Source organism: Onychostoma macrolepis, chromosome 18, assembly GCF_012432095.1.
Source record: "Onychostoma macrolepis isolate SWU-2019 chromosome 18, ASM1243209v1, whole genome shotgun sequence".
In the NCBI taxonomy this organism is placed as follows: Eukaryota; Metazoa; Chordata; class Actinopteri; order Cypriniformes; family Cyprinidae; genus Onychostoma; species Onychostoma macrolepis.
In genome coordinates, this window is record NC_081172.1 from 9,589,709 (window position 1) to 9,607,790 (window position 18,082).

The 18,082-nt window shown below is 34.2% G+C and overlaps 2 protein-coding genes across 7 annotated transcripts in view; both read right to left on the reverse strand.

Moving 5' to 3' along the window:
* ppfibp1b (PPFIA binding protein 1b) overlaps window positions 1-11,109 on the reverse strand; it is a 36,714-nt gene extending 25,605 nt beyond the window's left edge. For all 6 annotated transcript variants that reach the window (XM_058751727.1, XM_058751726.1, XM_058751724.1 and 3 more), the window contains exon 1: window positions 10,976-11,109. The gene's annotated coding sequence lies outside the window, so the exon portion shown is untranslated. The remainder of the gene's footprint in view (window positions 1-10,975) is intronic.
* Window positions 456-17,724, reverse strand: si:ch211-245j22.3 (uncharacterized protein LOC563798 homolog). Its single transcript, XM_058751728.1, has 6 exons — window positions 17,354-17,724; window positions 16,177-16,309; window positions 13,695-13,844; window positions 13,424-13,529; window positions 13,157-13,285; window positions 456-569 (listed from the first exon to the last, which is right to left on the reverse strand). The coding sequence occupies exons 1-5, from the start codon at window positions 17,428-17,430 to the stop codon at window positions 13,161-13,163; spliced, it is 591 nt and encodes a 196-aa protein (XP_058607711.1). The 5' UTR covers window positions 17,431-17,724; the 3' UTR covers window positions 456-569; window positions 13,157-13,160.
* Between the last annotated feature and the right edge of the window lie 358 nt (window positions 17,725-18,082).

Genomic DNA, 18,082 nt, shown 5'->3' on the forward strand with positions numbered 1-18,082 from the left:
ACATTCATTGAAACTTTTTGAAGGTTTAGGCACTGAGTTAAGACTACAAAACTGAATGAAGAAATAAATGCCATTGTGCTTCATGTTTGATTCATGACTAAATTTGATTTTACTGTTATTTATTATAGTATTCACTATATAGATTTTAAATTAAGTTTTATTTTTATATTTTCAGTTTTCATTTTATTTCAGTATAATCAGTGTAAGTTTTAATTTTGTTATGTGCTTTTGTGATTTTTATTTTTCTATTCATTTCTATTTAGTTTTATTTTAATTTCAGCTTTAAGATTTAAGAATTTTATTACTTCAACCTAAACTTAATTATTTCAGTTATCTGCCATGGCAACATTTCTAATTCTAATTCAGTTTAATTTCATTCAAGTTAATGATAGCAACACTGATGTGAGCACAGAAAGTACAGTGCATGAAAGTATATTTCTCAATCCTTCCCATTGATCTTCATTTCTAACTGCGTATTCATCTGGATGGGGTCTCCCTGTAATGGTTCCAGAGAGCAGAGCACATCCTCTGGGTGAAAGGTTGGCTGGTTCTCAGCTCTCTACTGTTCCCTGGGTAACACAGTCAAGCTCCAACCATTAGCCACAGATTTTAAAGAATAACTGAGCCATTTATTTCAATTATTGGCACAGTGCTTGTGCTGCTGCTGGGGACACTGGGTACTTTGTTGGGGGACTAGCGGGGACACATTGTTAGGCCCTTTTGGCTCATGGCCCGAAAACACAACGGCAGCATTCTCTCCGTTTTAATCCTCAAAACAAGGAGGTGAAGAGACACCCTGTCATGTTCTGATATCCCATGCACCAGTGTTGATACATTTCTCTGCCGTAATGCACAAATACAACAAGCCAAAGGTTAACTTACACATCCGAAAGAAGGGAAAGTGTGCTATGCTAAGTGGGAGTTTAGTTTTTCTGCATAGAATTGGCTTGTGATCTTAGTCAGATGAGCTATTCAACCATTTGGAGTCATTCAAAGACATATGTGAAGCATAAAAATCACAAAGCATTACTCTGAAATGATGTGTTGTGGTAAAGGACGATCCTAAAGGCTGTATACAGTGAATTAGCAGTTAATAATCCTTCAAAACGGGGGATTATCAGAGCAACTTAGTTTGACAGCAAGCCTTTTTAAGGGTTTTATACCAAAAAAAAAAAAATCCCCTTATTGTCTAATAACCAGCTCTGTACAGAGTGTACAATCATGTTCACACATTTCATTTGCAACATTTACACTGGCCATGATCTCACTGCACCAAACCTGTGGTCAAAGGGTAGTAATTTTTGGAAAATGTACTTTTAAGAGTATAATTAAAGGTGGGTACTTTTACTTTAACTCAAGTACATTTCTAATGAAAAAAGAAAAAACAATTACTTTTACTTCATTAAAATGGTGACGTTCCTCTTGTAACTTAATTTGTTTTGCAATATATGTTAACAAATGTGTAGTTTAGTCTCTTTTTTCTGGGGCATTAGCAATGACCCATTCACAACTGGGTCATTCACAATCACTCTCGAGTCGATTCACTTCAGAGACTTGTTGGCAAAATAGTCTGGATAGGTTTGTGAATCAGTTTGAATTATTTCTTCAGTTCCCTGCATGCACTGAATCATCTGCAGCTGATTCTCACTAGTAATGGCTGAATGTTCAATTTAAGAACACAGAGAATGTAAAGAGTGTTGGATGAAGTGGCCACAAACCTAGAGTAAACTGACACCAATTCTGCAAATGCATCCTACTGTTTTGCATCGATGAAGATGTTTATTAGTTGAACACCTGTGTGTGCTGTCTGTGAATGATTCAACAGGTATACATTTGATTTTACCTCAGATAATATATTTTACAACCAAACAGATTATTATGCTAAAAGTAGATCCGTCAGTGTGCATTTGATCTGTTATGTTCAGATGTTCTTTCCTCTCTGTCAGTGGTCTCTTCAGATGCATTCAAGCACAAAACTCTGCAGGTTTACTTTTTGATATTGTCTAATAAATCTTAATGTAGTTGTATATATTATTATTTAAAAAATGACATGAAATGATACTGGGGCTACAGATGCCAGGAACAGTGCTTGTCTCTTCTGAGTTTGTTGCAATCTAATTATGACTTTAATATAATCATTTAAATAATCTAATATTAAATAATAACATTACTGTATTATAGACACACACACACACACACACACACACACACAGTACTTCATTCTGTAACCGAAATGTCACTTCAGATCAATTTAATGCATCATTCCTGAATGAAATATTAATTCAAAATATATACAATATTCAAAGGCAGTATCCTGACAGTTTAGCACAAAAGTTTAATTAAAGTTTGCAATCCAGTCACTAGACATTACATAAGGCCACTGTGAGTTATAAAAGGGGACTGACTCCACATATTTGTATGCACAGGCTGATCTGAGAGTCACATCTGTTAATAAGTAAATAAGCTTGTTTCCAGTTTGTTAGAAGAAAAGTGGATCAAACACTTTCCTTTGAAGAGTTTTCAAAAAATGCTGTGAAATCAAGGTCAGAGTAAACGAATGCCCTTCACTAGTGTGAAAGGTTTAGTTTTTAAAATATCAATTCTTTGATCCAGAACTATTAAAGGAACTTTTCAATCTGGTCTTTCAACTATATATAAATAACAAATCAAAACCTTGTCTGGAGACTGCTGTTATGTCTAGAAAAGCTGTGCTACACAAACATCACACTGGTCATATGTTCACACAGCACGCTTTGGTGCATTTTTTCCTGCATGTTTCTAAACAGTTCTGTCAATCTACATTAATATCACTATTAAGAGCAAATAAAGCAGCAAACACGAACTCATTGGAATTGCTCTCTTTGTTTGGAAAGTCTTTTATTATGAGCTAACAACCACGCAGCATAGACTCAAGCTAAGCTCAGGATGCTTTGCATTGCAGATTTTTGCAAGGCTGGAATTTCCTCTCATGGCGGGAACATGGTGGCTTCCAGGCTGTAAAAAGCGATAACGCGCTCTTTATGAAGCTCATATTTCCTCCCTGAATCGTGTGAAGTCAAACAAAGAAATCAAGGGATTTTGATTCAGATAGATCTGGATTCAGATCTATCAACATCAAAACGGTTTATGCACATGCAAAAACATCATGCTGTCAAACATCAAAAAGTTACAGCACAAGTATTTTTCTAAAACCACAGACAAAGGAAAATGTTGAGTGTTTCAACAATCCTTGGAACAAATCTTACGAGAAAACATGCCAATAATGACATTAAGTGGGAAGAAACTGAATGTGAGACATGAAGCCTGTGCTTTGTGTGGAAATACTTTCCTGGACTCAAAAGAACAAGCCTGTAGGTGCAATTGTCAAAAGGAAACAGTCAACTCTGTTTTTTGAACGTAAATAAATATTACTATTTGTACTGTTCCCTGAAAAGGGCTCAAGATGGCATTAAATAAAAGGTTATGAATATGAGCATGAAAATGAGAATGAGAATAAGGGGAAAACCCCTAATGGCCTCTCAAATCCATCAGACGGGCACCTAAGGGCACAATGTGTATGAACTTTATCCACTCCACACTCTGTTTGAGCCATATTAGCCACTATCCCTCTCTGAACCGCTCTGACTGACTGACAGAAAAACCTCTGCTGGCACATGCTGGGGAAAAATAGCAGCCTTCGGGTCATTCATCTCAACAGAAATAAAAGCATTTATGGCAGGCCAGCCGTGTAAGCCAGCAAATTCGCCTCAAGTCAAGCTAAAGCATGCATAGAAGCATGCTGGAGAGTCATGGGAAAGACATTTTTAATGGCCCTGTAAGCACATGTTCATCTGATAAATAAATATGTACACCAAGCTTTCTAGTAAATGCTGATGGTAATATTTTTCCATCAACATCTGAAAAAACAATGGGTGTTAACCAATAAATGGCCAAAAGTTAAATTCTATATTATTTTTGCTAAATTAATTTATTTTTAATTTAAAAAAAAAAAACCCACCACAAATTAAAAACAATTGTTTCAAATGTAAATTTAATTTTAAGTATCAAAACATTATAATGTACAATAATAAAAATGGATATTCATTTAGTGCTTTGATAAAGATTACATTTAACAGTGTCAGTCTTATTACATTATTGGTGTTTTTAAAGATTAAATTGAGTGATAGATGATGGCAAAGGTACTTCAAATATTAAAACAGATTAAATGAACATATCATGCACAAATATTCAATATCAATAAAGTAAAAAAAAAAAGTATAGCATTGGCAGAAAACAGATAAATCATGCATCCCTAGTACTTTGATATATAATAAAGTACTGAATGAGTATCATATAGGGCTGCCACTAACGACTATTATTTATTGATTAATCGATTAATCTAAACGATTGATTTCCCATTCCCACACAAAAAAATCAACAATTTTACTTAAGAATATTTTATTAAACCAAATGAAATCCAAATTTCTATTAAATCCTTTTTTAAAGCAAAAGTAAAGTGCAACCGAGTGCAAGAAGCAAGTGTCCATCTCAGTCCAAATCACTGAAATCAAAGTTCAGTATTATAGTGTAAGAATGACAACATATCCACGTGTTCTAGTCTACTACTAATAAAATTAGAATCAAAAAACACTTTTTAAAGGAGTATTTACCAGAAATATTATTTACCAGAATTTATTTAGATGACAAATGTAAATGTGCAGTATTTCTGAAAAAAATAAAAAATAAAAAAATAAAAATACTTTTTTAATATAAAATCAATTAATTGGAGATGCTTTTGATTATTAAAAGAAAGAGTATAGAAAAATAAAAATGGAAAAAAACTGAATTTGGAAATAAAACGGATGCCAGGGCCCTATAAATATAATAATAATTTTTTTGGTGATAATAAAAATAGATTTAAGTGAACAATAGCTTTTAAAATGAATTAAAATACATATATAATAGCAATGACGCAATAATAATTAGTTCAAATAAAGTATCAAAAGCAAGAAATAATATGGTTTTATTGAACAAAACTGTTAAAATACATAAAGTATTATAAACAATAGAGCTAATGTACATTACGCATAACAACAAAAGTCTGCAGGGGGCGCCAACGGCCTGACGATTGTTTTTACACATTACTGCTCTAAATACTGATCTAATAATCCTTGTTTAATATTGACCAAGAACCATTTCATTTAAATGTCCACTTAATCTTTAATATTTGGTCATTTCTTTAGTACAGAAATGCTATAGCCACTGTAATTAAATGAATATGTGGACATCGAAACGTGTAAACTCAGACTGAGGGTTTGAGCTTTTATTTTGAAATCGCGATGTAATCTCCTGTGTTTGTGTAGGTTTATAAATGATTTACCTTACAAACCTGATTAAATGGCGCACATTGCGTATTATAATGAACGTTATAATAAACCCAAACTCACAACAACATGCAGAGATGAGTTTGAGACGCTCCACACATGTAAACGATAACAGTTTCTGAGGAGCTACTGTGAACGGAGCCGCTGTGTGACGCACGTGCTTAACCTACATGCATGTAAATAAATAAAGCGCATAGACTGAATTAGAACTGCATGCATATAATTATTTAATTAAATCATAGCGTTTGTGAATTCATAATTATGCTTAACCCATTTGTGCCCAAATTTTTCTGAATGGTTTCATGCATATAGTTGTGTTAATAGTGTCCTATGTGAACATGTTCTGCATTTATTTTCCCCATGTTTTTTATTTTATTTTTATATATTTTTTTTTCTTGAAAATCATATTTGAATGTGCGGCAGCTATAGTTGCCGGTGGGCAAATATGTTGTATGCACCCCTTCAATGTCAAATTTGAATAGGAGGAGAACATTTGGCTTCTAACTCAAAATAACTGCTTTCAACAGATCGATCTTTATTCATGAACAAATTGATTATGTATAAAAGTCGAAGATCATTCGATGCAAACCCAAAAAATCTGCATCTAGTTTATAATCTCTTCAATATGAATACACAACAAACAACAAATCCATTTGTCTTAAAGTGGTGTAACATAGTGCAGAACAAATTGCAGCCATTAAGTTGCCCCAACAGGGCATTGTGTATCAAAAATTTAAATGAAAATAAATATATAAAAATACATAAATATGTACAGTGCCCTCCAATAATATTGGCACCCTTGGTAAATATAAGCAAAGGCAGCTGTGAAATTAAATCTAATCTTTTGATCTTTCATTCAAATAATTTACAAAATTCTAACCTCTCACTGAAGTAAAACAACTGAAAGTGTGTGTGTGGGGGTCTCATTGTGAAATAAATGCTTTCTCTAGTTCATGTTGGCCACAATTATTGCCACCCAATTATTGCATCGTCCTTTTCCCACACTCTCAGAAATAAAGGTACAAAAGCTGTAACTGGGGCGGTACCTTTTCAAAAGGTACATGTTTGTAAAGGGTCCATTTTGGTACCTTAAAGGTACATATTAGTACTTAAGTGTACATATTTGAACCTAATAGGTACAAAAGCGTACTGCCCCAGTGACAGCTTTTGTACCTTTATTTCTGAGAGTGCAAGATAACAGCTCTGATTTGTCTTCTATAATGCCTGAAGAGTTTGGAGAACACCTGAGAAGAGATCAGAGACCATTCTCTCCAGATCCTTCAGATTCCCAGCTCCATGTTGGTGGTGCTTCTCTTCAGTTCACCCCACTCATTTTCTATAGGGTTCAGATCAGAGTACTGGGACGGTCATGGCAGAAGCTTCATTTTGTGCTCAGTGACACATTTTGTGTTGATTTTTATGTTTGTTTTGGATTATTGTCCCGATGGAGGATCCAACCATACCCCATTATAAGATTTCTAACAGAGGCAGTCAGGTTTAGATTTTTTTTTATCAGTTGGCATTTATAATCCTGTGGAACAGGAAGTCATGGCTGTACAATTTCATGCTCCTAGTCACCCAGGTGTGCTAAAAAATGTAAATATGAATGGGAATATACTTCAGAGATATTTTACTCATAAGAATTTCTAGGGGTGCCAATAATTGTGGCCAACATGCATTGGAGAAAAAAAGAAAAAAAATTCTCTTGCAACTTTCAATTGTTTTACTTCAAACAATGATCAAAAACATAAACGATGAAAATTTATTTTCACAGCTGCCTTTGCTCAAATTTACCAAGGGTGCCAATATTAGTGGAGGGTACTGTACATTTTCTGAAGAAAATGTGAGTGGTGCTTGCCCTGGGAAAACTCTAGGCGCTAATAGTAATTCTAATCATTTTAGCGTCATGTTAACAACATGCTAACAACATGTTAATTGTGTTAGCATTATGCTAACAACATGTAAATGTTAAAACAAAATTAACATGATTAACATTTTGCTAGCATGATGTTAACATGTTTTAAACAAGTTGTTAATGTGATTAGCATGATGCTAGCAACATACTAACATGATTAACATGTTAGCATTAAGTTAGCATGTTGCTAGCATGATGCTAAAAAGCTGTTTTTAACAAGAATGTAACATGAGTAGCATGATGCTAGCGACAGTATACCCCCATTTCCCCATGATATATGTTATATGTACTTACAAGTCATTTGCCCACCGGCAACTATAGTTGCCGCTTGGACTTTTGACTAAGTATACAAAAAACTATAGATCTCTCGTATGAATTGTTTTGTTTGGATGATTCTAGAGACCTTCATGATCATGTAGATGTATATAAGTCAACAAAAAATACTTATTAGTAATATGAAAATGACCTTTCCTTGGGAGGGTTTGCCTTTGCCATGCTTCCTGAAAATAGGAGTAGGAAGTTGACAGCCTCATGTGACAGGAAGGAAGTGAATACCTTTTTTTCCCCCCTTGAAATCCTTTATTTGGTTGTTAATTTGCATGTCATTGAGACATCAAACATGGAAAACATCTAGAAAAATACTTACAAATGGAAAATTACAACTATAAACTGCGGCAACTATAGTTGCCGGTGGGCTTAAATGGGTTTTATGATTTTTAAATGGGTTTAATATATCATGCAGCCTTGGAAAATAGTCTAATAATGTGTTTTATGGATTCTCGTCCGTGAAATGCGCCACTTCCGGTATTTTGCCGGTTAGTCAACGTGAGCAAAATGAAGTCGATGATTTTTAAAAATCGACTAGTCGACTAAAATCAACGAATCACGACAGCCCTAGTATCATATTCATGTACCATAGTGCTTACACTACTGTTCACAAGTTTTAGGTCAGTAAGATTTTTTTTAAGAAATTAAAATTTTTATTTAGCACGGACACATTAAATTGATATATATTTCAAATAAATGTTTGTTTGAAAATAATAAGAAATGTGTATTTCTCAAGTGTATCAGAATGATTTCTGAAGGATCATGTGACATGAGGACTGCAGTAATGGCTGCTGAAAATTTAGCTTTGCATCACAGGAATAAATTGCATTTTTAAAATGTATTTGAAACAGAAAACAATCCTTTTAAATGTAATATTTTAAATAAATATTTCACAATATTACTGCGTTTACAGTATGTTTGATCAAATAGGCCTAAATGCAGCCTTGGTGAGCATAAGAGGCATTATCCAAAAACATCACAAAATCTGATGACCACAAATGTTTAAACAGTAGTGTACATCATACACCAATTTATAGAAAACCATGCTATTTCCATGGTACATGTTCAACACAAAAAAACTTTGTATTGACATGTTATATCCTTTTTTTCCCCCTTTGATTTTAATGTGTTTTTACCAGATTGATTGTGCCAGTAGGTTTTATACACCGATAAATGCTATGCCTGGTTTCACGTGGATGAAAAAAAGCAGTCAGATGTGATCGCAGCGTTTGAGCCAAGCGTAGAGTTATAAAAGATGTTTGGGTCTCGTGCAAGTACTAGAGGAACACAGATGTGCGCAAGCCTTCAGTCCAGCCTGTGCATGTGGGAAGAGGACAGCCTCTGCTTACAACAGGCTCCTTTTCTTACACATGCCAGAAATAGAAAGAGAATGGAACATTATTATTATTTTTTTTTTTTTACTTAACTCCACTCTTACATATTTGTGGCTATATTGGGGCGTCACTAAGCAGTTTTATACATAAGCAGCCAATGAAACACCACCGCTGACTATTCTCACACTCAAAACTTCTAAAGGGACACCCATCTGACACTGATCTGAAATATCCTGTCACTATACTAAGCCAAGGCGTCGTCGTAGAATATGATGCATCATACTTCACATAACCACATGGAACAGAGAAGGGACGCCTGCCTGTTTTCAGGGGTGTTTCATATGCTATCTATAGCTATAACTGTAAAAATAAAAAAATTCCACTCTGCTTAGGTAAATGCACACTTGCAAATTAAAGTGGATAAAGGAAAAACATGTGTGTGTTTTAGCCCTTCGAGATGGTAATAAGAGTTTGTTACACAACAAATAAAGAAGGCTGATTAAACCTGCAGGCTTACTTTGGGCTGCAAACACAAGATTTAAACAGCAAATGATGCTCTTTGAAGTCTGTAAACATCACACCATTTACACAATATCACAGATGTGTGACTGAAATGGAGTTAAATTACAAGAACAGTCACAAGGACAAAGCCTAAAACTACAAAAAGATTAAAACTAGTTGAATAGGTACAAAGAAACAGCATGTAACCCAGAATTAAATGTGAAATTTTGAAGTAGAAAAGCTGAAATAGTACTTTCTTGTAAATTACACTTATTTGTTTTATTTACAACTTCAAAAAACTTTTCTTTTTTTTTTACAGTGTAAACCAGGGTTAATTGTCTCACGCTTTACTTCAATATTATTTCTGGGAGGAAGTTTACTTTTAAAGTCAGTTTCTGTATAGACACATACCTTAAGATGCTGGCTACAAAAATAAAACTACTTTATTGCCAGGGAAAAGCTAAAGCTGACAAAAACATTTTATGACAGCTAATGGCATGTTGTAACAGGCTTTTCAGCTAATTATAACACTAAAATAATTACAAAAGACCTAATAATTCATGAAACTGCAAACATCTAAAGAATAACTTGCAAAAATATCAAAACTAATTACTACTTGTTGAGAATGCAGTTCAACCTTTCATTACATAACAGTCATTACATAATTTTAGCTATTACAAATTATGATATTATTGGGGATTTTTGGAGATAGATTCACAAAAGTAACGTAAAAGTTTGTTGTAACAACATAAAAACCACACAATTGTCTATTTGTTGTTACTGACTTGATTCAAAACCATATAGTTACTAATATTAAGCCTTTTTGACAAACTTCCAGTGTGACAACTGGCCCGTCTTCCAATGCACATCCAAAAACATACATACTGCTGCTGCACACTACAAACTATAAAAAGTTAATTTAAATATAGGAAGTCACTCCAAACATATTTCTGTAGACTGTACAGCTAAAAAGTAACATTTACGTTCTGTAAGCTCTGAATCAGTCCAGATCACAGGTGAGGATGCGGTAAAGCAAAATCATGTAAGAGCAGCTCTTGTTCTTCTGTGGCTACGTTACGTGGAATGTGTGAATCACTTCTTCACAAACACAGCTGTGCCTCAAATACCTAGTTCTGCTCTTCAAATCACATCTTATGTTTTTATTTATTTTTAAATAGTTTAAAACATACCTTGTGTTTTGTTTTAAGTATTGCACAATACCTACAAACATCACTTTGTCGATCCGGGTTTCTGAATATAACCTCATACACATGTACATAAACGCTCTCTGTAATCAATCCTTTAGGCTATGAAAATATTACTACGTATGAAGATGTGATAATATAATAAACTATCATAACTACGCACAAAACTAACTTTTTTCCACTTCTGTCATCAACTTTTAACAAATATTTACATTTTTTACACAATTACAATTAAGTTTCCCACTCCAGCAAGTTTAGGAAGCCAAGTAAATTCACAAAGAACTAATATATATCAGTTACTCTGACAACAAGAATGCTGTGATTACTTACCGAATCTGGACCGCCGTCTAAAGTATGAAAATATAAATCCGTGGACTCTTTTCTAGTGTTTTAATGTCTTTACGAGATTTGCTCTTTCCGTAGTTGGTGTTCCCACCTCGCCAGCGCCATGTCGACAATGAAAGTGGGAATGTGGGACGTAACTGGAGGGAATATCATACTACGGTGGAGGCTCGCTGTTTAATATTCATGAGCCGTGTCTTCCCCATTGGATGGTCACTGAGCCATCTAATTAATATTCCAGAAAACGCCTTTCGCTATTGGAAGGGTACTAAATTGCATCACCGCTATCTGCTTAATATTCAAAAGACGAGCCTTCGCCATAGTGGCATGTAGTAACGCAATGGTGTTTGTGTTTGCGTAAATTTGGTCATACTTCTTGTGAGGCATTAGTTCACTTATAAATAGTGAAACATGTCAAAAAACAAATTTGGAGCACCTCGGAAGACAAATTAATATGCTGATATCTGTGTGAGGGTTAGGTTTAGGTAATTGTACAAAAAAAAAATTAACCAGGTAATGTATTAAAACATTTTTGTCTATGAGATCAAAACTAATATAGTGAAACCAACATGATTCTGCACAGATCTATTTATTAGCCTGTCATTTAGTCTTTTTTAATCTAGCACACTACTGTCACTCAAAACTGAGGTGTTCCTCTAAAGTCAGTTGCTCAGCTGTCAGTAAACAGCTGCTGGAATAAGGCAGGCATACTAACTGCAATTTGACAAGACCAAAAGATTTCAAATTCTGTGTATCAAAGCCTAGTGAGAAATGCAGAAGAATACTGAAGAACACAACTGTACAATTGTTCATTGTAGAAAACAGACAATAGCCTAGGGAACTGAAGCTGAGATATCAAGTCAGAATACATGTGTTTCTGTACATAATATGTAGCTTAATATGTAGATTTTATGTAAAATAATTTTACTCCAAATGAAAGTTATAAGATGGCATAAGAATCTGATCGATTATTTCAGTATTTTGTAATCAAACTCAAAATTGTACTGTTTTTTTTCTCCTTTTTTGATTATACAAATACTTAACTTAGGGAGGTGCGACTGAGACTAATATTTAATCAATAATTGGTTTCTCAGTAGAAGTTCTTATGCTTGGCAGTATAGTATTGACATAAGTTTCTGAAAACAGCCTTATAAGAACCTAATAAAACAATTATTTACAGTAGCTATTTAGATTTACTTTGTAAATTCACATGGTCTGCATGAAAAGATACATAACTATTTAATAAACTGGTAATTTAATAAGATGATAATATAATAAACTATCATAACTAAGCACAAAACTAACTTTTTTACACTTCTGTCATCTACTTTTAACAAATATATAATATATTTTTTACACAATTACAAGAAAGTTTTCCACTCAAGCAAGTTTAGGAAGCCAAGTAAGTCCACAAAGAACTAATATATATATCAGTTACTCTGACAACAAGAATGGGCCGCCTTCTAAAGTATGAAAATATAAATTTTCTAGTGTTTTAATGTCTTTACGAGATTTGCTCGTAAAAAATGATAAATAATGATTTGAAGTGTGTTCAGGCATAATTTCAGTACAATCAATATAAATATACATACATATATTTTGCATCTAACATCAAAAGTAGAATGTCAATTTATAGGTCAACACTACAGCAATATTTCACCCAAAAATGAAAATTTGCATGTATTTACCCTAAGACCATTCAAGATGTAGCTGAGTTTGTTCTTCAACAGAACAGATTTGGAGAAATTTAGCATTACATCACTTGCTGACCAATGGATCCTCTGCAGTGAACGATGGATTTGTTTCTTACAAACATGCAGCTTTTTGCTGCACAAGATGTTAACTGATAGACTGATAAAGTCATGTGGATTACTTGTAGATCATTATGATGTTTTTATCAGCTGTGTGGTCTCTCATTCTGACGGCACCCATTCACTACAGAGGAACCATTGGTGAGCGAGTGATACAAAATTTTTCTACATCTTGAATGGGCTGAGGGTGAGTAAATTTCAGCAAATATTCATTTTGTGGTGAACTATTCCTTTCATTTAAAATAATCATACTGACCAATGCATGAAGGTCTCATCTTTAAGGCATTCACAACAGCCCCATCACAATAAATACTGTAACAGCCATGATTTCCTTTATACTGAATGTAAATAGACCCACATATTTACAGCACTGCATTGCCCTTGAGAGGCCTCTCCATCTTCACTGTGTTTGGATCACACTCCAACATCTCTCTGATCCATTCGTCTTTCAGCGCGCCTTCAATGAATTCCTCTTGACTGATAACGGCTATAGAGACAGACAGAAAGAGAACTTCTGTAAACTGCCATTTCTGGTACAGTTTAGTGCTTTGAATTTCAAGAGTGGTTGAAATAACTTTGCTACTTTAGATAGCAATGTAGCTTGTATTGATAGCAGGTAGCTTACCATTTTTATCTTTGTCCAGCCGTACAAATATCCTATTGGTGCATTCTTCAGCAGTCAGTGGATCAGGTTTGGTCAGAGAAGCTGCAACGCTCATCTTGTACACAGCCTGAGTGAGAACAGCCATGAAAGAATATTAATTTGTGAGTATATATTGCCCTCTAGTGTAGGAATCCAGAATCACGTAAACAAACTGCATTTTTAATTCCATAGTAAAATGCAACAATCAGATTAGAGCAGCAAGTAACAGATTTTTGCAGCTATAGACACTTACCTGCATGATTTCCAGCATCTCTGAGCGTGTGATGGCTCCATCTTTGTCTTTGTCATAGAGTTTGAAGGACCAGCGCAGCTTCTCCACCGTCGTGCCCTCAATCAACATGCTGATAGCTGTCACATATTCTCTGAAGTCCACAACTCCATCCTGTTAAATGGCAATCATGTCACACTTTTTATACAAATAGTGAAAATTAATTCTATTTTAATAAAAATAGAATATCGTGAAAAAGAAAAAAATTTTCAGTAACATTTCAAAAAGTGAAACTTTCATATATTCTAAAGTTTTTTGTTTGTTTGTTTTAATTTTGATGATTAGAGCTTACAGCTCCAGTATGTCAAGATATTAGAATATTTACTAAAATCAATCAAAAAGTAAAAAAATTAAATAAAAAAAAAAGTTAAAGTTCTTTAAAGTATGTTCATTTATGCACTCAAGACTTGGTCAGGGCTCCTTTAGCACAAACTCCAGCATCAGTGAGGTGTGTCCTGGAAGCGATCAGCCTGTGGCACTGCTGAGGCACTACTGAGCCTTCAGCTCGTCTGTATTGTTGGATCGACTGTTTCTCATCTTTCTCTTGAAAATATCCCATAGATTCCATATGTGGGGTTCAGGTCAGGCATGTTGGCTGGCCAGTCAAGCACAGTAATATCATGGTCAGCAAACCACTTGGAAGTGGTTTTGGCACTGTGGGCAGGTGCTAAAGTCCTGTTGGATAAGGAAATCCATAAAGCTTGTCAGCAGATAGAAGCATAAAATGCTCCAAAATCTCCTGGTATTGACTCCTGTATTGACTATGGACTTGATAAAACACAATGGACACAACACCAGCAGACGTCACGGCACCCAAAATCATCACTGACTTCGGAAACTTCACACTGGACTTCAAGCAGCTTGGATTCTGTGCCTTTCCAGTCTTCCTCCAGACTCCAGACCTTAATTTCCAAATGAAATGCAAAATTTACTTTTATCTGAAAAGAGGACTTTGGACCACTGAGCACAGTCCAGTTCTTTTTCTCCTTAGCCCAGGTAAGATGCTTCTGACATTGTTTCTGGTTCAGAAGTGGCTTGGTAGCCCTTTTCCTGAAGACGTCTGAGCGTGGTGACTCTTGATGCACTGACTCCAGCTTCAGTTCTCTCCTTGTGAAGCTCTCCCAAGTGTTTGAATCGGCTTTGCTTGACTGTATTCTCAAGCTTGCAGTCATCCCTGTTGCTTGTGCACCATTTCCTACCCAATTTCTTCCTTCCAGTCAACTTTGCATTTAATATGCTTTGATACAGCACTCTGTGAACAGTCAGCCCTTTCAGTAATGACCTTCTGTGACTTATCCTCTTTGTGGAGGCTGTCAATGATTGTCTTCTGGACCATTGGCAAGTCAGCAGTCTTCCCCATTATTGTGGTCTCAAAAAACAAGAGATACCCAGCATTTATACTGTAGGGATGGTCATTTAATGAAACTCAAATGTAAATATTCTAATATTTTGAGATACTGGATTTTTGACTTTCATGAGCTGTAAGTTCTAATCATCAAAAAAAAAAAAAAAATGTTTTACTTTACATGTAATGAATCTAGAATATATGAAAGTTTCACTTTTTGAAATAAGTTACAGAAAAAACTCTTTTACGATATTCAATTTTTTTTAGATGCACCTGTATATATATATATATATATATATATATATATATATATTTATATTTACATTTAGTCATTTAGCAGACGCTTTTATCCAAAGTGACTTACAAATGAGGACAGTAGAAGCAATCAAAACAAACAAAAGAGCAACAACATGCAAGTGCTATGACAAGTCTCGGTTAGCTGAAGTTTAAAACCTTAACAAGAAATAGTTTAGTAGCTGCGATACTTTTTTTTAGAAATCAAATCTTTGCGTAGCTATGACAGGAAACACTGGCATCTAACAATGGCTTGAAAGAAACTGTTAATGTTAAAAATAAAGCATATACATCAACCCAAATAGGAAATGAAACAGTTATCGAATAAGCATGTGTCCTGTAAACTCCTGAAACATTGGTGTCTCATATTTTAGAGCAGTCACTGCAATTTATGAAATAAATCAATTATGTATGTATATGGGTACGGGTGGAACAAATTCAGATGTAATCCCTATGTATAATTGTTAACATTTTCATAAGTAACTGTAATTTAATTGCATATTTTTTTCTTAGTAACTGTGACTGATTACGGTTACATTTATTTTGTCATTAAATTAAGTAATTTACACATGTAGTTCCTCCCAACTATGTACTGTGCATATTCTACTCTACTTTACTTTTTTAAAAATCCGTTCTGTAAAAAGAATCATTTGGGAGAAACAAGTTAGTATAGTGTCTATTATTATGCCTCTGCCTTTTATAAGTGAAGTCAACATGCGTGTTTTGTAAAACCAGTGTTTTGAACAGCAGCCTTAAAACATCACGTGTCAGACCTCAAAGCTTGTTTGGTTTTGAGCTGTGAAATACCCCATTGTTATCTAGCGTGCGGAATATCTGCTCTGCATACTCCGCTGACTCTTTTCCCACGGTTCCATTGCAGAAGTGACGTCTGAACTCATGGAGGGTGATCAGTCCACTGGGACATTCATTCAGGAACTTCCTGCCAGAGACGAGCACAAAATTGGACACATTTTTAAAAATATTTTGATTATTATTGCTAGGATTATTTTCTGAAGAGGTTTTTTATAAAGCTGAAAGTGTGATAGTGTAGTTTAAAACTGATATCAATCAATTATTATTATCTTAAACCACTGATAAATATTAATTGACCTTGGGGTTTTTAGTGTTGTAATATAAATATTGTATAGATCCCAATAAAATAAAATAAATACACATTAAAGATACACTTTAAAATTTTGTTTATTAACTACATTTTTTATATACATAAATGAACATTAAATAAAAATACACCACAATTTTTTATTAAAATTTCCTTGTTTCCTTGTAATTATTATTTGTAAAATGCACTATCAATTCCGGAGTAAAGATATTTCAAAGAAATCCTACACCATTTTTTCAGTGTACAGACAATGTTTTTTTTTTTTTTTTACAAATTTTTCTTGACATCCATAAACTATGTAATTAATTTCTAAAAATGTGTACAATTTTATAAAAATATTAATATTATAAATATATATATATATATATATATATATATATATAAAATATTAATTAATACTGGTAGCTATTTTAACCTAAAGATTTTGTGTTGTCAGCATTATATGATCATTTCTAGAACAGTTACATTATGAATGATTATTAAAAAAAGGCAATGTTCTTATCATGCACATCATGAAATGAAATGTTCCAGGAATAAGACTGCAGTAAAAGGTCAAATAAAAAAGGACATAAATAAGCAGATGACCTACTTATGCTGAGATAGTGTTTATATGGTTTTACAGTCATGGTTGGCATTTTATGGTCTATAACAAAAATCTTCAGTATGGCATTTTCCGTTCTTTACACATTTTATGGCTAGAATTACTCTCCAATAATAAAGACCCAGAATGAGGAGATTAGTTTTGCACAAAAGCATCTATCAGATGACGTGTAAGCAAGCTTATGTATCCTATTTCCACCAGCCGCTTCACTAAAGCCCAGCTGTAGTCATAATAGTCACCAAGTTAATATTTTGCAAACTTACCTGAACCATTCATAAAGCTCGGTGACGTAGGTACCACCTTTTCTGCAGGGTAAAGTTGCGGCCTGTCCCATCTTCATCAATGCAACAAAATCAACAGTGGCAGAGATGCATATATAGCAAAGCCCAGCTTACTTCTCTCTCACTTAATCATTCTTAACCAGACCCTTCTGCATCTGTGAAATTAAACTACAGTAATCTCACCGCAGGAGGCCAACAGACAGGTGAGTGACACAAATTAATTACCTCAAAGACACATGAGTGACACTTGAAATCCTCTAGCTTCTCCAGGCCCAGCAGCAGTCAAGAACTCTGCATAATATTATATAAACTGACAGTTGCAGCTCCATATTTCTCCTTTGAAGTATCAAAAATGTCGGTTGCTTGTGAGCCGACTTGTTCTGGTGACCTAGTAAAAAACATTTTGTGCATGCAGCTGAGAAAGCTTGTGAATATTCTCCGAAATGTGAATGAGGACACGAAAACCATCAAAGACTCTCACGGAAGATTGTGGTTTAGCTAGATTCATCATTTGAGTCAGCATTGGTCTCACTCTTGATTTAACCAATGAATGCACTCAACAGCTTAAACAAGCAGCGTAAAGGTGAACAGTTGAGTTTTATTAACATCGAATTGGAACGACAGGAAGAAGAATTTACTGAAATGTAATTGAAAGAAATTTCATTAATCAACAGGTTCTGATCCAATTTTGATTGGTTATGGCTATTTATT